Source organism: Trematomus bernacchii, unplaced genomic scaffold, assembly GCF_902827165.1.
Source record: "Trematomus bernacchii unplaced genomic scaffold, fTreBer1.1, whole genome shotgun sequence".
Taxonomy (NCBI): domain Eukaryota; kingdom Metazoa; phylum Chordata; class Actinopteri; order Perciformes; family Nototheniidae; genus Trematomus; species Trematomus bernacchii.
Window position 1 is genome coordinate 57,501 of NW_022987674.1, and position 22,500 is coordinate 80,000.

At 40.3% G+C, this 22,500-nt stretch overlaps 1 protein-coding gene across 1 annotated transcript in view; it reads right to left on the reverse strand.

Annotated features, from left to right (window-relative positions):
- wwc3 (WWC family member 3) overlaps positions 1-22,500 on the reverse strand; it is a 54,296-nt gene that overhangs the window by 27,849 nt on the left and 3,947 nt on the right. The window contains exons 2-3 of the mRNA XM_034136179.1: positions 4,908-5,017; positions 1,525-1,725 (exon numbers count right to left, since the gene is read on the reverse strand). Of these exons, the coding sequence (XP_033992070.1) occupies positions 1,525-1,725; positions 4,908-5,017 (311 nt within the window). The remainder of the gene's footprint in view (positions 1-1,524; positions 1,726-4,907; positions 5,018-22,500) is intronic.

Here is a 22,500-nt window from a genome sequence, read left to right on the forward strand (position 1 = left end):
GGGTAAAAGATGATTACCGTTAACTAAAATTCATTATTATTTCACGTGTCATCATTTCAACTGTACTTGTAAATATAATAAAGCTTTATTTATAGCACTTTTCATACAGCACGTGTAGCTCAAAGTGTCTCAAGAGGGGGCGGAGCTAATGCAGATTCTCAGCTAAATGCTGCCGTGATTAAACTCCATATCATGTTCCAAACCACATGAAGAATTCTCTCTGAAACAGTATGGAGCTCAAACTCTTTCTCTCTCTCAGGTTTACCACAAGGTGACTTCCTTTTGATTTCCTGCTTCTTCACACATGCTCTCTCCAGTACAGGTTAGCTCTGAGTGTTAGCATGCTAATGTAAACACAGACCATATTACGTCCAGAACACGTCTCATTGTTTCTGACAGCAACGTTTCTGATTGGCCCGTGGGTGTAAAGCCCGCCCACATTTGAGTAACGTCGTCATGACGCAGCAAATCTGGATCAGCTCCGTTGATCCCCCGTTTTTAGAGATGTGGGTACGGAGGAAAAGAGAGAGGGGTTTCCTGACACTTTGTGAGTCTCCTGACACACCGGGGACACACTGGGGACACATAGTGATGTAGAGAAGACCTCACTTTGTGAGTCTCCTGACACACCGGGGACACACCGGGGACACACCGGGGACACACGGGGGACACACCGGGGACACACCGGGGACACATGGTGATGTAGAGAAGACATCACTTTGAGAGTCTCCTGACACACCGGGGACACATGGTGATGTAGAGAAGACATCACTTTGAGAGTCTCCTGACACACCGGGGACACATAGTGATGTAGAGAAGACATCACTTTGAGAGTCTCCTGACACACCGGGGACACATAGTGATGTAGAGAAGACATCACTTTGAGAGTCTCCTGACACACCAGGGACACATAGTGATGTAGAGAAGACATCACTTTGAGAGTCTCCTGACACACCAGGGACACATGGTGATGTAGAGAAGACATCACTTTGAGAGTCTCCTGACACACCGGGGACACATAGTGATGTAGAGAAGACATCACTTAGTGAGTCTCCTGACACACCGGGGACACATAGTGATGTAGAGAAGACATCACTTTGAGAGTCTCCTGACACACCGGGGACACATGGTGATGTAGAGAAGACATCACTTAGTGAGTCTCCTGACACACCGGGGACACATGGTGATGTAGAGAAGACATCACTTTGAGAGTCTCCTGACACACCGGGGACACATGGTGATGTAGAGAAGACATCACTTAGTGAGTCTCCTGACACACCGGGGACACATGGTGATGTAGAGAAGACATCAGAAAGTGACTTTTGTATAATAGGAGACCTTTAAATCATATTCAAATAGAAAGCATAATTGACCCATTTGATTGATTTTGATGAATGATATCTTAACCTATGAAGCAGTATACCTCACTGCCCAGCCCTGTGTATGTTTTTCTGTATGTGGCCCTCAGTGAAAACAGTTTGGCCCCCCCTGCAGTAAAGTATGATATATATTCTTGTTCCTCACCGCTGTGCAGGGAGCTGGAGTCCTCGCTGATCTGGCTGAAGAGCAGCATCTCCTGCTGCAGCAGCTCCAGTCTCTGCTGCTTGATCAGGAACATTTCCTTCTTGGCCTCCAGCGCCTCCTGAGCCACGACCAGATACTCCTTCAGCATGCGCTCCTGCTCCTGCCGCCACTGCGTCCGCGGGTTCTCGATCTGTGTCAGCTCTGAGGGGAGAGGGGATAAAAACAAGCATGGAGATCAGAAACAGAGAGCAGATTATATCATGAAACACTCATAATTATACATAAGATGAATGAGCAGGACCTGTGGATCCACAAGCTACCCTGCAGTACACAAAGTCATTCAAACTAGCTGCACCTTTACCAGCTTTGAGAACACTTTCATGATCAATCATTATAAAACATATCATATATATTATTCTGAAATGGACCAATCTGCACAATCACTACTTTTACTGTCGCTACTTTCACTATATTTTGATGAGAATACTTTTATACTTTCACTTGAGGAACATTTTGAATGCAGGACTTTTACTGTAACAGAGTATTCCTACACTCTGGTACTTCTACTTTTACTCAAGTACAAGATCTGAGTACTTCTACTTTTACTCAAGAACAAGATCTGAGTACTTCTACTTTTATTAGAGTACAAGATCTGAGTACTTCTACTTTTACTCAAGTACAAGATCTGAGTACTTCTACTTTTACTCAAGGTCTGAGTACTTCTACTTTTACTCAAGTACAAGATCTGAGTACTTCTACTTTTACTCAAGGTCTGAGTACTTCTACTTTTACTCAAGTACAAGATCTGAGTACTTCTACTTTTATTAGAGTACAAGATCTGAGTACTTCTACTTTTACTCAAGTACAATATCTGAGTACTTTTACTCAAGTACAAGATCTGAGTACTTCTACTTTTATTAGAGTACAAGATCTGAGTACTTCTACTTTTACTCAAGTACAATATCTGAGTACTTTTACTCAAGAACAAGATCTGAGTACTTCTACTTTTACTCAAGTACAAGATCTGAGTACTTTTACTCAAGAACAAGATCTGAGTACTTCTACTTTTACTCAAGAACAAGATCTGAGTACTTCTACTTTTATTAGAGTACAAGATCTGAGTACTTCTACTTTTACTCAAGTACAAGATCTGAGTACTTCTACTTTTACTCAAGAACAAGATCTGAGTACTTCTACTTTTACTCAAGGTCTGAGTACTTCTACTTTTACTCAAGTACAAGATCTGAGTACTTCTACTTTTACTCAAGGTCTGAGTACTTCTACTTTTACTCAAGTACAAGATCTGAGTACTTCTACTTTTATTAGAGTACAAGATCTGAGTACTTCTACTTTTACTCAAGTACAATATCTGAGTACTTTTACTCAAGTACAAGATCTGAGTACTTCTACTTTTACTCAAGAACAAGATCTGAGTACTTCTACTTTTACTCAAGTACAAGATCTGAGTACTTCTACTTTTACTCAAGTACAAGATCTGAGTACTTCTACTTTTACTCAAGTACAAGATCTGAGTACTTCTACTTTTATTAGAGTACAAGATCTGAGTACTTCTACTTTTACTCAAGTACAATATCTGAGTACTTTTACTCAAGAACAAGATCTGAGTACTTCTACTTTTACTCAAGTACAAGATCTGAGTACTTCTACTTTTACTCAAGAACAAGATCTGAGTACTTCTACTTTTATTAGAGTACAAGATCTGAGTACTTCTACTTTTACTCAAGTACAAGATCTGAGTACTTCTACTTTTACTCAAGGTCTGAGTACTTCTACTTTTACTCAAGTACAAGATCTGAGTACTTCTACTTTTACTCAAGGTCTGAGTACTTCTACTTTTACTCAAGTACAAGATCTGAGTACTTCTACTTTTATTAGAGTACAAGATCTGAGTACTTCTACTTTTACTCAAGTACAAGATCTGAGTACTTCTTTTTACTCAAGTACAAGATCTGAGTACTTCTACTTTTACTCAGTACAAGATCTGAGTACTTCTACTTTTACTCAAGTACAATCTGAGTACTTTTACTCAAGACAAGATCTGAGTACTTCTACTTTTACTCAAGTACAAGTACAATCTGAGTACTTCTACTTTTACTCAAGTACAAGATCTGAGTACTTCTACTTTTACTCAAGTACAAGATCTGAGTACTTCTACTTTTACTCAAGTACAAGATCTGAGTACTTCTACTTTTACTCAAGTACAAGATCTGAGTATTTCTACTTTTACTCAAGATCTGAGTACTTCTACTTTTACTCAAGTACAAGATCTGAGTACTTCTACTTTTACTCAAGTACAAGATCTGAGTACTTCTACTTTTACTCAAGAACAAGATCTGAGTACTTCTACTTTTACTCAAGTACAAGATCTGAGTACTTCTACTTTTACTCAAGTCTGAGTACTTCTACTTTTACTCAAGTACAAGATCTGAGTACTTCTACTTTTACTCAAGGTCTGAGTACTTCTACTTTTACTCAAGTACAAGATCTGAGTACTTCTACTTTTATTAGAGTACAAGATCTGAGTACTTCTACTTTTACTCAAGTACAATATCTGAGTACTTTTACTCAAGTACAAGATCTGAGTACTTCTACTTTTACTCAAGAACAAGATCTGAGTACTTCTACTTTTACTCAAGTACAAGATCTGAGTACTTCTACTTTTACTCAAGTACAAGATCTGAGTACTTCTACTTTTACTCAAGTACCATATCTGAGTACTTCTACTTTTACTCAAGTACAAGATCTGAGTACTTCTACTTTTACTCAAGTACAAGATCTGAGTACTTCTACTTTTACTCAAGTACAAGATCTGAGTACTTCTACTTTTACTCAAGTACAAGATCTGAGTACTTCTACTTTTACTCAAGTACAAGATCTGAGTACTTCTACTTTTATTAGAGTACAAGATCTGAGTACTTCTACTTTTACTCTAGTACAAGATCTGAGTACTTCTACTGCCTCTGTTTATCATGAAAAAAACTTTTTTTACATTAAACTTATAACTTTATCCCTGAGAATACCCAATTATAATACACACAATATTTTATTCTTACATGTATGAATATCTGAATCTTGTTAATTTGTTTTGTGGTTTCTCAGTAAACTTATTAATATATTTAATTGTAGACGTATTCCCTATTTGTTTAGAACAGCAGTTTATATCAGAAACATTGGGATAAAAGCAGCTTCTTTCCTTAAATCTGTGTGGGGGGTTAATAGTAGTTAATAGTAGTTCATAGTAGCTAATAGTAGTTCATAGTAGTTCATAGTAGTTCATAGTAGTTCATAGTAGTTCATAGTAGTTCATAGTAGTTCATAGTTGTTCATAGTTATAATAGTTTAAAGGAAGTGAATCTACTCACTGTTGATGTGGTCGATGTAGTAAACGCCCACCTGCTGGTCGTAAACTTCCTCCCAGCCCAGAGGCAGCTCGTCCCCGACGCAGTCTGCGAACGTCAGAGGCTTCGTGATCCTGAAAGAAATATATAACATTATATTAAAGTGGACCTATCATGCTATATTTGAATAATATAGTGTAGGACCATACCTATATAAGGCATATTTATACTTTTTTTTTTTAAAATACCAAACAGATCATGCATTTTAGCCATGCCTCATTTTGCTCAATTTGACAATTTCTAGCTCTGTTTTAGCAAGGGCAGATTCAGTGAGAACAGCACCATCTACAGGCCTGGCATATGTACTACAGCGTCTCCAGCGCTTTCGAACGGCAATGGCCGTGGCTGTCTCCTCCTGATTGGTGGAGTTGGCCCAATAGCCGTAGCGCCACCGTCCTGACGTCAGGACAGTGTTCAAATCTGGATCAGTTTTTATCAGATCCGTTGCAGCCCCTTTTTTAGAGATTTGGGTATGGAGGAAAATAGAGAGGGTTGTGTTTTCTGACACTTGGTGAGTTCCCTGGAACACCGGGGACACATATTCATGTAGAAAAGACGTACAAAAGTGCATTTTGCATGATAGGTCCCCTTTAAAATTACATACATTCAATACTGTGGTCAATCTCCACAAGAGATCAGCGCACTATACCACCGAGCCACAGCATCCCTATTAAATATACATATTCAGGGCGTCGGAAATAATGACATCTATAGAGAACCAAAGATAACTCTTGTTCTTCTAATATTTCTGAATTGTTTTTCCAAGTCCTAATTTTTTTGGAAAATCTCAGAATTCTGACTTATTTTGCATAATTTATATTTCCCCCCAAATTCAATATTTTGACTTCTTCCCAAGATCTAAAAATGCGGACTTTTTGTAAAAATCCTAAAATGTTCAGTAAATCTCAAAATCCATCATTTTTCTAATATATCAGAATTTTGTCACTTTTTCTGAAAATCTAAAAATTCCGATTTGTTTTTCATAAATCTGTGAAAAATGTTTCTCATATTTCTGTATTTTTTTCTCTAAAAAATGTTGACTTTTCTGAAAATCTCAGAATTCTGAAACCTTGTCTCCTAATTTTTTTTTTTCCCCCCAATTTATTTTTGACTTTTTGCTGAACATTTTCAATTTTGGCTGAAAATCTCCGTATTCTGACTTTATTCAGAAAATTCTGACCTTTTCTGAATATCTCAAATTCTGACTTAATTTATCAAAATCTCACTTTTTTCATTCTGACATTTTCATGAATCAGGACATTTTCCGAAAGAAAGTCAAAACATTTGTTTCCTCAGATGTCTGACATGTTTCTGACATGTTTCTGAAAAACCTGAGATTTTCAGAAAACAGTCTGAATAATTCAACATATTTGGACTTTGAGACAAAGTTACAGAACCATGAAAGCAGGATATTATAGCACTTTCTGTAAGTTATTAAAATGTCAGTATTATGAATAGAGCTTGAGACATGTATTTACATTCAAATGTACAAACGTTTATTTTCTTTAAAGTTTAGATCAACAGGGACTGATAACAGACTGATTATGATTTATGAAGCTGTGTGTGTGTGTGTGTGTGTGTGTGTGTGTGTGTGTTACAGTGCAGAACTAACAGCATCAGGCTGATACACTCCTCCTAATCTACACACACTGAGTCTGCTGACAGAACATACAGTAACCGTCTGATTAACATCAATCAGAGAGGACAAAGGGGGGCTACACACACACACACACACACAGAAACACACACACAGAAAAACACACACACACACACACAGAAACACACACACACACACACAGAAACACACACAGAAACACACACACACAATGCAGAGTGTGAGGCCGGATTGAGGCGTGCACACAATGCAGAGGCGGCATCCTGCAGCACATTCCTCTGCAGCACTCTGTAACTCTGAGCCGTTTGACTTTAGTTTGATGGCAGAAACAGGATTTCACTTCTTAATGCAAACATCACACACACACACATCCACCCACCCACCCACCCACACACACACGATGGTTCAAAGTATCAGAGGTTCTTCCAGCCTCTCAAATCTGGAGATATGCCGCACAATATTGGAAAAAACTGACATAGCTTAAAACTTTTTTGTCCAAGAATTCTCACCGGATATCAACATCACATATTTACGTATTACAGATAACATTATCTTTCAAAACCAAATCTTCTGTATCAGTGTGTAGTGTCTCTACTTTAAAGAGTTCTCTCCTGCTGATGTTCAGGTCTATATCAGTATGTAGTGTCTCTACTTTAAAGAGTCCTCTCCTGCTGATGTTCTGGTGTATATCAGTATGTAGTGTCTCTACTTTAAAGAGTCCTCTCCTGCTGATGTTCAGGTGTATATCAGTATGTAGTGTCTCTACTTTAAAGAGTCCTCTCCTGCTGATGTTCAGGTGTATATCAGTATGTAGTGTCTCTACTTTAAAGAGTCCTCTCCTGCTGATGTTCAGGTGTATATCAGTATGTAGTGTCTCTACTTTAAAGAGTCCTCTCCTGCTGATGTTCAGGTGTATATCAGTATGTAGTGTCTCTACTTTAAAGAGTCCTCTCTCCTGCTGATGTTCAGGTGTATATCAGTATGTAGTGTCTCTACTTTAAAGAGTCCTCTCCTGCTGCTGTTCAGGTGTATATCAGTATGTAGTGTCTCTACTTTAAAGAGTCCTCTCCTGCTGATGTTCAGGTGTATGTCAGTATGTAGTGTCTCTACTTTAAAGAGTCCTCTCCTGCTGATGTTCAGGTGTATATCAGTATGTAGTGTCTCTACTTTAAAGAGTCCTCTCCTCTGATGTTCAGGTGTATATCAGTATGTAGTGTCTCTACTTTAAAGAGTCCTCTCCTGATGATGTTCTGGTGTATATCAGTATGTAGTGTCTCTACTTTAAAGAGTCCTCTCCTGCTGATGTTCTGGTGTATATCAGTATGTTGAGTCTCTACTTTAAAGAGTCCTCTCCTGCTGATGTTCAGGTGTATATCAGTATGTAGTGTCTCTACTTTAAAGAGTCCTCTCCTGCTGATGTTCAGGTGTATATCAGTATGTAGTGTCTCTACTTTAAAGAGTCCTCTCCTGCTGATGTCCAGGTGTATATCAGTATGTAGTGTCTCTACTTTAAAGAGTCCTCTCCTGCTGATGTTCAGGTGTATATCAGTATGTAGTGTCTCTACTTTAAAGAGTCCCCTCCTGCTGATGTTCAGGTGTATATCAGTATGTAGTGTCTCTACTTTAAAGAGTCCTCTCCTCTGATGTTCAGGTGTATATCAGTATGTAGTGTCTCTACTTTAAAGAGTCCTCTCCTGCTGATGTTCAGGTGTATATCAGTATGTAGTGTCTCTACTTTAAAGAGTCCTCTCCTGCTGATGTTCAGGTGTATATCAGTATGTAGTGTCTCTACTTTAAAGAGTCCTCTCCTGCTGATGTTCAGGTGTATATCAGTATGGAGTATCTCTACTTTAAAGAGTCCTCTCCTGCTGATGTTCAGGTGTATATCAATATGTAGTGTCTCTACTTTAAAGAGTCCTCTCCTGCTGATGTCCAGGTGTATATCAGTATGTAGTGTCTCTACTTTAAAGAGTCCTCTCCTGCTGATGTTCAGGTGTATATCAGTATGTAGTGTCTCTACTTTAAAGAGTCCCCTCCTGCTGATGTTCAGGTGTATATCAGTATGTAGTGTCTCTACTTTAAAGAGTCCTCTCCTCTGATGTTCAGGTGTATATCAGTATGTAGTGTCTCTACTTTAAAGAGTCCTCTCCTGCTGATGTTCAGGTGTATATCAGTATGTAGTGTCTCTACTTTAAAGAGTCCTCTCCTGCTGATGTTCAGGTGTATATCAGTATGTAGTGTCTCTACTTTAAAGAGTCCTCTCCTGCTGATGTTCAGGTGTATATCAGTATGGAGTATCTCTACTTTAAAGAGTCCTCTCCTGCTGATGTTCAGGTGTATATCAATATGTAGTGTCTCTACTTTAAAGAGTCCTCTCCTGCTGATGTCCAGGTGTATATCAGTATGTAGTGTCTCTACTTTAAAGAGTCCTCTCCTGCTGCTGTTCAGGTGTATATCAGTATGTAGTGTCTCTACTTTAAAGAGTCCTCTCCTGCTGATGTTCAGGTGTATGTCAGTATGTAGTGTCTCTACTTTAAAGAGTCCTCTCCTGCTGATGTTCAGGTGTATATCAGTATGTAGTGTCCTCTACTTTAAAGAGTCCTCTCCTCTGATGTTCAGGTGTATATCAGTATGTAGTGTCTCTACTTTAAAGAGTCCTCTCCTGATGATGTTCTGGTGTATATCAGTATGTAGTGTCTCTACTTTAAAGAGTCCTCTCCTGCTGATGTTCAGGTGTATATCAGTATGTAGTGTCTCTACTTTAAAGAGTCCCCTCCTGCTGATGTTCAGGTGTATATCAGTATGTAGTGTCTCTACTTTAAAGAGTCCTCTCCTCTGATGTTCAGGTGTATATCAGTATGTAGTGTCTCTACTTTAAAGAGTCCTCTCCTGCTGATGTTCAGGTGTATATCAGTATGTAGTGTCTCTACTTTAAAGAGTCCCCTCCTGCTGATGTTCAGATGTATATCAGTATGTAGTGTCTCTACTTTAAAGAGTCCTCTCCTCTGATGTTCAGGTGTATATCAGTATGTAGTGTCTCTACTTTAAAGAGTCCTCTCCTGCTGATGTTCAGGTCTATATCAGTATGTAGTGTCTCTACTTTAAAGAGTCCTCTCCTGCTGATGTTCAGGTGTATATCAGTATGTAGTGTCTCTACTTTAAAGAGTCCTCTCCTGCTGATGTTCAGCAACAAGCATTCTTTGGCTCATTGCTGAAGTTGCCCCATAATTGTATTTTAATTTGTATTATTAATGTTATTATTATTAGTTACTAATTACCTTTTTATTCTTTTCAAATTACATATTTTATATTTCAACATTTGTTTTATTTGTATTATTATGATGATGGTCCCAGTGTGTCCTTGTTGCCCATCCTCCCACCTGCTCTCTGCAGCTGTAAATACGTCGTGGGGATGGTCGCAGATTATTCTAGATTTAGAGAAACGTCTTTGACTAAATATATATTGTGCAGGAAGCGCTGCAGCAGCTGAGCATAACTCCCGTCTGACGGCTTTTCAGATATTCTCCGTTTCCTCTCACACTGAAACTGGATCCTGGAGAATGTGGACACTTTAAAGAACAAAACGTATTAATAATCTCAGAGCAGCTTCACATACAATCCTCATTTAAAATTCAATATTATTATAGCATGACATCACAGCAAGACCGAAGGAGCTGTTTCTCCAGGAGCCTTACTGTGAAGTACTCGAATACAAATCACCAGAGACGGGAAGAGTACACACATCCTTTCCTCAGGTAGAAGTACACACATCCTTTCCTCAAGTAGAAGTACACACATCCTTTACTCAAGTAGAAGTACACACATCCTTTACTCAAGTAAAAGTACACACATCCTTTACTCAAGTAGAAGTACACACATCCTTTACTCAAGTAGAAGTACACACATCCTTTACTCAAGTAAAAGTACACACATCCTTTACTCAAGTAGAAGTACACGCATCCTTTACTAAAGTAGAAGTACACACATCCTTTCCTCATGTAGAAGTACACACATCCTTTCCTCAAGTAGAAGTACAGATACTCGTGTTTAAAAATACTCTGGTGAAAGTAGAAGTACTGACTAAACTTCTTTACTCAAGTCAAAGTACAGAGGGCTTTGAAATGTACTTCAGTAAAAAGTACCCATAACTAGCAGCTGTTTTAAAGAGTACCTGACCTCCCTTTATATTAATAGAACAATAATGTCATTGTTAGCTAATGAATGTTTCCATGCTGAACAACGGCAACATGACAACGTTTTCATTGGTCCCTCTTCTTTAGAGAAGACCAGGAAATGATGGATACACGGATCGTGTTCAAATCAATAGGCACGCAATGACTCTAAATAATAATGATCACGCCACCAAACACACATTCAAACTAAAGGAACCAGCCTGTTTGGGAAATGTGAGAAGTAGAAAGTACAGGTATTTGGGTTCAACATGTAAGAAGTAGAAAGTACAGGTATTTGGGTTCAACATGTAAGAAGTAGAAAGTACAGGTATTTGTGTTCAACATGTAAGAAGTAGAAAGTACAGGTATTTGGGTTCAACATGTAAGAAGTAGAAAGTACAGGTATTTGTGTTCAACATGTAAGAAGTAGAAAGTACAGGTATTTGTGTTCAACATGTAAGAAGTAGAAAGTACAGGTATTTGGGTTCAACATGTAAGAAGTAGAAAGTACAGGTATTTGTGTTCAACATGTAAGAAGTAGAAAGTACAGGTATTTGTGTTCAACATGTAAGAAGTAGAAAGTACAGGTATTTGTGTTCAACATGTAAGAAGTAGAAAGTACAGGTATTTGTGTTCAACATGTAGAAGTAGAAAGTACAGGTATTTGGGTTCAACATGTAAGAAGTAGAAGTACAGGTATTTGTGTTCAACATGTAAGAAGTAGAAAGTACAGGTATTTGGGTTCAACATGTGAGAAGTAGAAAGTACAGGTATTGGGTTCAACATGTAAGAAGTAGAAAGTACAGGTATTTGTGTTCAACATGTAAGAAGTAGAAAGTACAGGTATTTGGGTTCAACATGTAAGAAGTAGAAAGTACAGGTATTTGGGTTCAACATGTGAGAAGAAGTAGAAAGTACAGGTATTTGGGTTCAACATGTAAGAAGTAGAAAGTACAGGTATTGTGTTCAACATGTAAGAAGTAGAAAGTACAGGTATTTGAGTTCAACATGTAAGAAGTAGAAAGTACAGGTATTTGAGTTCAACATGTAAGAAGTAGAAAAGTACAGGTATTGGGTTCAACATGTAAGAAGTAGAAAGTACAGGTATTTGTGTTCAACATGTAAGAAGTAGAAAGTACAGGTATTTGGGTTCAACATGTAAGAAGTAGAAAGTACAGGTATTTGTGTTCAACATGTAAGAAGTAGAAAGTACAGGTATTTGGGTTCAACATGTAAGAAGTAGAAAGTACAGGTATTTGTGTTCAAAGTGTAAGAAGTAGAAAGTAAAAAGTTGTCAGAAAAATAAGTAGTGGAGTAAAGTACTGATACCAGAAACATGTAGTTAAAGGTGGGGTAGGTAAGTTTGAGAAACCAGCTCGAGATCGCTAGAATTTGAAAATACACAACCGGAGAAAATCTGCCACTTCCTTACAGAGCCCCTCCTCCAACACACACTAACGCGCACATGACCAATGAGGGCACGAGATAAGTTTGTGCACAGATGGAAGGCTGACAGGCAGGTAGGCCATCCAGTTATTTTAGCCGGGCCGGCTCAGATGATTGGTCGTGCTTTTTACAGTACTACAGCTTCCACAGATGATATTTATTTATGGATTTTTTGTCAAAGCACTTCAGATATTCATTGCTATCGGGATGTTAAGAGCATTCCATGGAATATAACAAAAGGTGTATCTCGAGCCGGTTTCTCAAACTTACCTACCCCATCTTTAAGTACAGTAACAAAGTATTTGGACTCCACTACTTCCCACCTTTGAAAATCAACCCATCTTGTGTTGAGCTGGTTCACTTTTATTAAACATCAGGAGTGTCTCTAGAAAGATATAGCATGAGTTCTGTGTCTCTGATGTTGTTTATAAGATATATCAATTCTCTTGAGAACATGACACTCGTAAACAAGATGTCTCCTGACGTAAACAACAACGTGACGTAAACAACAACGTGACGTAAACAACAACATGACGTAAACAACAACGTGACGTCGGAGCTCCGTAAAACAAAGCTGTCTCTGCCGTCTGACGCTCGGTTTGATTTCTGGAGGAATTAAACCGTTTCTGAGGAACAGAAATATTGTTTTCTGATCACTTTCACATTTTACTGGGAAGACCTGCTGCGTTTTTTTGAAGGCGCACGCTGAGAGTAAGAAGGCGCAGTATTGACCAAAATGATTGAGATTAGGATTTGTGCCTCAATTAAGCCCTCCAATATTCCTCTTATATTTAACTGTGGAATAAAAGAGGGATCTTTCACACTTTTGATTTAAGTGAGTGTCTTCAAACTAAATCTAAAAGCCCTTTACTTGAGTTTAAAGTGGACCTATCATGCTATATTATAATAATATAGTGTAGGACCATACCTATATAAGGCATATTTATACTTTTTGTTTTTCAAAATACCAAACAGATCATGCATTTTAGCCATGCCTCATTTTGCTCAATTTGACCATTTCTAGCTCTGGGCTGATTCAGTGAGAACAGCACCACCTACAGGCCTGGCATATGTACTACAGCATCTCCAGCGCTTTGGAACGGCAATGGCCGTGGCTGTCTCCTCCTGATTGGTGGAGTTGGCCCAATAGCCGTAGCGCCACCGTCCTGACGTCAGGACAGTGTTCAAATCTGGATCAGTTTTTATCAGATCCGTTGCAGCCCCTTTTTTAGAGATTTGGGTATGGAGGAAAATAGAGAGGGTTGTGTTTTCTGACACTTGGTGAGTTCCCTGGAACACCGGGGACACATATTCATGTAGAAAAGACGTACACAAGTGCATTTTGCATGATAGGTCCCCTTTAAATTAATATATATTTAATGTAAATTGTGCAGCGTCTGTGAGAGTATCGTGCATCAGGATGATTTCATTGCTTAATTGAGTTTCTTCTTCTTCTTCTGTATAAATAAAGGCTGCTATGATCCCAGCTGCTGAATCGTGCATGACGATCGCTGTGAGCAGGAAACACCACGACATGACGACACACACACACACACACCGTAATGTCCCTCACACACCCACACACACAACGCAGACACCTCCTGCTGTCCCTCACACACACATTCTGTAATGTCCCTTGTGCACACACACACATTCTGTAATGTCACACACACACTATTCTCACCCTATTCTGTGTGTGTGTGTGTGTGTGTGTGTGTGTGTGTGTGTGTGTGTGTGTGTGTGTGTGTGTGTGTGTGTGTGTGTGTGTGTGGAGGAATGTCCTCTCAGCAGCTGATAGGACGACTGCATGATGTTTGAATCTTTTGGAAATAGTTCTCTAAAAGTAGAGCGTCTCCGTCTGAGGACTCTTTTAGACCGTCTGCACGGGGGGGGGGGGGGGGGATACTTTATTTATCGCGGGGAAAATTTGTTTGTAAAAGTTACTTCATATCAGATGGAAATAAATAATAATAAAGCAAAGAAATGGAATAAAAGAAAAGGCATCAGATGTTAAAGTCAGAATGTGCAAATAACAAATAAAATAATAAATGCTTTGACAATAAATACATTAAAACATTTCATCTGTGGAAGCCGTGGCGCTGTAAAAAGCACGACCAATCATCTGAGCCGGCCCGGCTAAAATAACATTACATTACATACTCAATACTGTGGTCCACCCCCACTGGAGCACTTTGGGGTGAAGTGTCTCAGGGACACAACGACATGCTGACTGCAGTGGGGTTTGAACCTGATCCCAACACCAAGGCTCTATCCACTGCGCCACACGCCTCCTATAACTGGATGGCCTACCTGCCTGTCAGCCTTCCATCTGTGCACAAACTGATCTCGTGCCCTCATTGGTCATGTGCGCGTCCGTGTGTGTTGGAGGAGGGGCTCTGTAAGGAAGTCTGAAGGAAGGGGCAGATTTTTTTCGGCTGCATACTTTCAGATTCTAGCGCACTCGAGCTGGTTTCTCCATTCTCACCTACCCTACCTTTAAGGATTTTCTTTTATGTATTTCTCAACCACTGCAAATGGGGCGAGCTAGTTCAACTCGAGCCTCGTTCCTCTTACAAGCAACCAAACACATTCTCCTAAACTTGTGATCTGTATTTAATAATTCTGTGTTTAACTAAACGTTCAATACCTTTTTGTGAATGTGTTTCACGGGAGAGGAGACTAAGTGTGACGGAAAACTAATTTAATACCGACTGATTTGTTATATATCTGATGTCGGTGAATAAATGGAGATCGGCTCACCGGTATGCTGACTCTGGTCTCATCCTTCAGAAAAACACAACGCGAGATAGTTATCTGTATAGAGGTTTTTAATCTGTGCAAAACGATATACTGCTTCTATAAATCATCTCAAGAAACATGTGAGCTGCTGACTGATCTCCTGTTATAATACTAGACAATATATTGCACAATAGAGACATTTTATGAGGGTTTAATAATACTGTTGTTTGAGAGTATTACACTAAACTACAAGCAGAGAAAGACCTGCTGAAACACACAGCGTCTCTACAGAGTGCAGATGTGAGGAAACAATGGAGGTCGGAGTTTGGCACGTCCTGTTTAGGAAGCTCTCTTCACAACATGCAGAGCGGCGGCATTATGGGAAGACACACACACACAGAAACACACACAGAAACACACACAGACACACACACAGACACACACACAGACACACACACAAACACACAGAAACACAGAAACACACACACACAGAAACACAGAACACACACACAGAAACACAGAAACACACACACAGAAACACACACACACACACAGAAACACACACACACAAACACAGACACACACACACACACACACACACAGACACACACACAGATACACACACAAACACACACAGAAACACAGAAACACACACACACACAGAAACACACACACACACACACAGAAACACACACACAAACACACACAGACACACACACACACACACACAGAAACACACAGAAACACACACACACACAGAAACACACACACACAGAAACACACACAGACACAAACACACACAGACACACACATACACATACACACACACACAGACACAAACACACACAGACACACACAGACACAGACACACACACACACACACACACACACACATAAACACACACAGGACCCAACGACAACACATCAGGGCATGATTTGAACCCGTATTCTTTGCACTAATCACAGAAAGCAGAAAGAAACCTGCAGATGTGAGACGATGGCACGGCAGCAACACGATGCACAGACACATCAAAGTGATTCATAACAAGTGCTTTCATTCCAGTAAATCAAAAATGAGGAAGTATTTTGGGAATATTGGACTCTAAAGGGAGGAGGGGTTACCTCCAGATCAAGAAGCTCATATAAGAATCTGAAAAACATGAAGCGCAAAGGGCCAAAGGGCCAAAGGACTCCAGAGGCCTGTACTACGAAGCTGGATTTTCCTAACCTGGATATGTTTGAGTTAGCCGGTTGGCCCAATCCAAAACATACGCGCTCTCGCTAAACTGTCCTACGACGCTGGTTATCAAGTGGATCGCTCAAGCCAGCCGTGTCCTATCTAGTTAGGTGCGCGTTCACATGAAAGGGGTGGTATTTGGAGCATTCGACCAATCACAAACATGGACAAGCGTACTGACAGCGCAGCGTCATACTTCCTGAATGAAAAGTGAACTTTAATATTAGTCAAATATGAAGAAGTTAAACTTTAAACATCCATGACTTAAACACTTTATCCAGGATCAAAGCCACATAGCTGCACCTGCAAGGTGAATACAGCTGGTAACAGAAAAAGTGTTTGAATGCGTACATTAACAGGTTTATGAAATCACTGCCCCGTCCAAGACACGATCTGACTTTCATTACATTTGACTCGAGTGTTTCGTCAACTTAATGTGTTGCTTAAAATAATACTTCTGCATACAGTATGTGACACTGTGAGTGTTGCACGGCCAGATACGGCTCAGCTGACTCAGATAAGGAGATATATGATACATTATGATGTGATATGATATGAATGATAATGGGACACATCGACGTCTGCACTCACAGTGCCGCGGACTGTACTTAATGTTACTCTGATCCGGTTACTTATGCTGTGGCAGATATTTAAGTAAGCTTTCTTAACGCTAATATTATAATAGTCAGATTGCTCTGAAGATGGAGGGGATATTCTATTAATTTTCACGTTCACACAGTCAGTTGATTTTGGCCGGCCGTCTTTCCTGCAACGGCAGTTTTTCTGTATTTCCTCTATCCTGTAATATGACTTGATCGCTTTAAACTCCGCACACGGAGCTCTGATTGGTCAGCAGGCGGTGCTTTCACTGAGTTGATCTCTTAGCCTGCCACCTAACCTGCTCCCGAGGAGGTTTGCCGCTCAGCATAAGTTACCATGGAGATCTAGCCCGCTAAAAAGAGAACCAGCGTCGTAGGACCGGAAAGCCCGAGTTTTCCCTGAAGTCAGCTAAGAGAAGATCCAGCTTCGTAGTACAGGCCTCTGGTCAAAGGACACCAGGTCAAGCGATGCCATGTTTTAAACCCCTGAGTGGTTCATAATAAGAGCTTTAAATCCAAACATGTAGGACATCTTACAGGGAATCTGCTCTCCAGAGGGAGGAGCTGTGACTCCCAGAGCAGGGAGGATGTGGGATGTTTTTAACCCCGTATTCTTTGCAATAATCACATAAACAAAAAGGAAACCTGCAGATCTGACTCCTGAGCATGGCTGCTGCAGAAAGGGCTGTGACGTGAAGATATATCAAAGCGGTTCATAAGAAGAGCTTTAAATCCAGTAACTGGTGCAAACATCTGACTCCTGAATATATGGTAGCTAAGATGTGGTGACAGCAGATCAAGATATGGCCGGTTTTTAATGTCATATCTTTGCAATGATAACATAAAACCTGCAGATCAGAGCGCAGAGCAACGACATGATGCACAGAGATATCAAGCCATTCATCATAGGAGCCTTTGTTTTCAGTCCATCGTCCAAACAAGCAGGAAATCTCTCAGGGTTTTTGTTTAATTGGAAGTTTTTGTAAACGTGCACCCTCCCACAGAAAGGTGTAGCCGTTAAAGAAGCATGTCAGAATCCTTCAACACGGCAACAGAGAGTCAGTGATGGCTTTGGAAATAGACTTAGAGATAACGGCTGGTGAGAATAAATGAGACTGAAGGCAGAAGTCTTTCTGTGAGGAAGTGTGCACTTTTAGAGCGGCATGTTTTTAACCAAAGATCACTGTGCAGATCTGACTCCTGACTGACAGGGCTTCAACACGGTGCAAAGAAGTATCAAAGCGATTCATAATAAGAGCTTCAATTGCTGGAAAACTTCCAAAAATGTAGATTATTTTTCGGGAAAACTAGATTTTTAAAAAGAGAGTGTCTGTGACTTCCAGAAGAAGAAACACGGAGGAAACATATCACGTATACGAGTGACAGCAGATCAAGATATGGCATGTTTTAAACCCCCCAGTCGTCAGAATGAATGCATGAAACTAAAAAGTAACCTGCAGAACATTGAAGTGCTACAACACGATGCAAATAAATATCAAAGTGATTAATAATAAGAGCTTCAAATCCAGTAAAACATCCTAAAATATTGGAAGCCTGATCATAAATCTGGACTTCAGAGTGAGAAGTGACTTCCAGCATGTTGTCGCTCAGAGAGACACCAGATCACCACATGTTTTAAATCCCCCAGTCTTCAGAATGAATACATAAAAGTCACTTCAGAGTGAGGAGTAACTTCCAGCATGTTGTCGCTCACAGAGAAACACATGAAACACACAGAGAGACACCAGATCATGGCATGTCCCCCCCCCCCCCCCCTCCCCCTCCCCATAAAAGACAAAAAGAGCCATCATAATGAAAGCACTGGGGGAAGCAAAACCTCAGCGGGAGAATGATGCACAATAATTGAATTTGGCAGCTTAGTGCAGGGCGGCTGCCTGTTGCATAACAGAGCTAATAGAGGGGGGGGGGAGACACGTGGGAACAGCCTCTGTTCTGCAGCTTTGTCTGCCCCCCCGTCGGATGCCTCACATATCATCATCATTCCTCAGGGGACAACAAGCCAGAGCAAAACGGAGCTGATGTGCCGGCGGCCGCATGACCCACGGCCTTTAAACGCACCATCAGTTGGAAAGGGTTGATAATGCTTTTGGTTGTAGGTTCATATTTATTTGTTATATATGTATTTATTCTTAATTGATTTTCTATTCCTATTTTCTTTAATTATTTTTTATGAATTTGTTATTCTGATTTTATTATTTTTTAATTACTTTTTAACTCACATTTTAGTGGGGGGGGGGGGGGGTAGTATGGATTTTGGTTTGTGAGTGCTGTATAAATAAAGTTGATTGAACACATGAGGTTCTGCTGCATTGCAGACTGACGGCTGCTCGTTGCCTAATTTGGCCGGATCTTCTCTCTGTGTTTTGGGTTTAAAGAGTTCTGAAGTGTGACGATGATCTGAGGAGAGAAGAGTTCAGATCACTGGGTTTAAAGGGGCCCTATTCTAGAGACTCTTTAAAGTAGAGACACTACATACTGATATACACCTGAACATCAGCAGGAGAGGACTCTTTAAAGTAGAGACACTACATACTGATATACACCTGAACATCAGCAGGAGAGGACTCTTTAAAGTAGAGACACTACATACTGATATACACCTGAACATCAGCAGGAGAGGACTCTTTAAAGTAGAGACACTACATACTGATATGCACCTGAACATCAGCAGGAGAGGACTCTTTAAAGTAGAGACTCTACATACTGATATACACCTGAACATCAGCAGGAGAGGACTCTTTAAAGTAGAGACACTACATGCTGATATACACCTGAACATCAGCAGGAGAGGACTCTTTAAAGTAGAGACACTACACACTGATATACACCTGAACATCAGCAGGAGAGGACTCTTTAAAGTAGAGACACTACATGCTGATATACACCTGAACATCAGCAGGAGAGGACTCTTTAAAGTAGAGACACTACATACTGATATACACCTGAAACCTTTTAGAGTCTGTGTGTATAAACAGAAAAGTGTCCTTAAAGTATTAAAAGTACTTAATCCTCTATGACTTTTAGTTTTGTGACTAAAGCTAGGGAAATAAAGTACAGCAAATGTGTACTTGAGTATACTTCTTGAGTGAATGTACTTGCTCAGAACATCAAACTGATTTAAAGCCTGATCCTCACCATGATAATAAAACCAGAAGTCCTTAAACTATCCGCCTGTTTATTCCGCTTTGGAGCAGAACAGCTGACAGGGGAAACTCTGAAGAATGCGTCGTAGTTCCAGAGCAGACGTCTAAACTCCAACTCCCAGAATCCCCCTGTGAAAGAATGTGAGGAATGCTGGCCGGGCCGCTGGGAGAGAAGCGAGGATGTGAAACGACTCAGAGATTACTTTCTGAGAGAGACGCTCAACGACAGCAGCAGATAATAACCCCCCCCCCCCCTCAGGCTGATTAGCCATTGTGCTTTGAGCTGATAACACTTTCACAACATCTGACAGGTTTCTGCTTTTCTGCACGGCTAAAGAATGTTCTGTGCATTTCGTTCTGCTGCTGCACAGACTTCTGGGTAATCGGGGGCCAGAGGAATGTCTCCTGTCACCACCTGATGCTGACGCTGCAATAAATCTGTCTCTGAAAACACGCCGCGCAAACAACCAGGTGTCAATAAAGAGAGAGCATAAAACATGTAGCATTGTTAGCTTCAATCAGACCCTGTCAGCTGTTCTGCTTTAAAGAGTCCTCTCCTGCTGATGTTCAGGTGTATATCAGTATGTAGTGTCTCTACTTTAAAGAGTCCTCTCCTGCTGATGTTCAGGTGTATATCAGTATGTAGTGTCTCTACTTTAAAGAGTCCTCTCCTGCTCATGTTCGGGTGTATATCAGTATGTAGTGTCTCTACTTTAAAGAGTCCTCTCCTGCTGATGTTCAGGTGTATATCAGTATGTAGTGTCTCTACTTTAAAGAGTCCTCTCCTGCTCATGTTCGGGTGTATATCAGTATGTAGTGTCTCTACTTTAAAGAGTCCTCTCCTGCTGATGTTCAGGTGTATATCAGTATGTAGTGTCTCTACTTTAAAGAGTCCTCTCCTGCTGATGTTCAGGTGTACATCAGTATGTAGTGTCTCTACTTTAAAGAGTCCTCTCCTGCTGATGTTCAGGTGTACATCAGTATGTAGTGTCTCTACTTTAAAGAGTCCTCTCCTGCTGATGTTCAGGTGTATATCAGTATGTAGTGTCTCTACTTTAAAGAGTCCTCTCCTGCTGATGTTCAGGTGTATATCAGTATGTAGGGTCTCTACTTTAAAGAGTCCTCTCCTGCTGATGTTCAGGTGTATATCAGTATGTAGTGTCTCTACTTTAAAGAGTCCTCTCCTGCTGATGTTCAGGTGTATATCAGTATATAGTGTCTCTACTTTAAAGAGTCCTCTCCTGCTGATGTTCAGGTGTATATCAGTATGTAGTGTCTCTACTTTAAAGAGTCCTCTCCTGCTGATGTTCAGGTGTATATCAGTATGTAGTGTCTCTACTTTTAAAGAGTCCTCTCCTGCTGATGTTCAGGTGTATTATCAGTATGTAGTGTCTCTACTTTAAAGAGTCCTCTCCTGCTGATGTTCAGGTGTATATCAGTATGTAGTGTCTCTACTTTAAAGAGTCCTCTCCTGCTGATGTTCAGGTGTATATCAGTATGTAGTGTCTCTACTTTAAAGAGTCCTCTCCTGCTGATGTTCAGGTGTATATCAGTATGTAGTGTCTCTACTTTAAAGAGTCCTCTCCTGCTGATGTTCAGGTGTATATCAGTATGTAGTGTCTCTACTTTAAAGAGTCCTCTCCTGCTGATGTTCAGGTGTATATCAGTATGTAGTGTCTCTACTTTAAAGAGTCCTCTCCTGCTGATGTTCAGGTGTATATCAGTATGTAGTGTCTCTACTTTAAAGAGTCCTCTCCTGCTGATGTTCAGGTGTACATCAGTATGTAGTGTCTCTACTTTAAAGAGTCCTCTCCTGCTGATGTTCAGGTGTATATCAGTATGTAGTTGTCTCTACTTTTAAAGAGTCCTCTCCTGCTGATGTTCAGGTGTATATCAGTATGTAGGGTCTCTACTTTAAAGAGTCCTCTCCTGCTGATGTTCAGGTGTATATCAGTATGTAGTGTCTCTACTTTAAAGAGTCCTCTCCTGCTGATGTTCAGGTGTATATCAGTATGTAGTGTCTCTACTTTAAAGAGTCCTCTCCTGCTGATGTTCAGGTGTATATCAGTATGTAGTGTCTCTACTTTAAAGAGTCCTCTCCTGATGATGTTCAGGTGTATATCAGTATGTAGTGTCTCTACTTTAAAGAGTCCTCTCCTGCTGATGTTCAGGTGTATATCAGTGTGTAGTGTCTCTACTTTAAAGAGTCCTCTCCTGCTGATGTTCAGGTGTATATCAGTGTGTAGTGTCTCTACTTTACAACTGATCTCAGTGAGCAGCAGAGCAGAGCTGTCAGTCTCTACAGGAACTTTTTTAAAGTTTTTAAACGTGAGCAGGGCGTTTACATCCCGTGGGGGGGGGGGCCCATCATGTCACATTGAAAATACTGCCCCAAAACAAACAGACACTTCCAACAGGATTTAACCCTTCGTGTGTGAGTGTGTACTCTCCGACCTGCAGCATACTTCAAATACTTTCCTGATTATACACATACTTAAGTAACATTAAAGTACTTTAAAGTGTGGCAGTACTCTTACTACGTGACATGGCGTGTGTACTCTGATCACTTTAGCAGGAAGTGTACA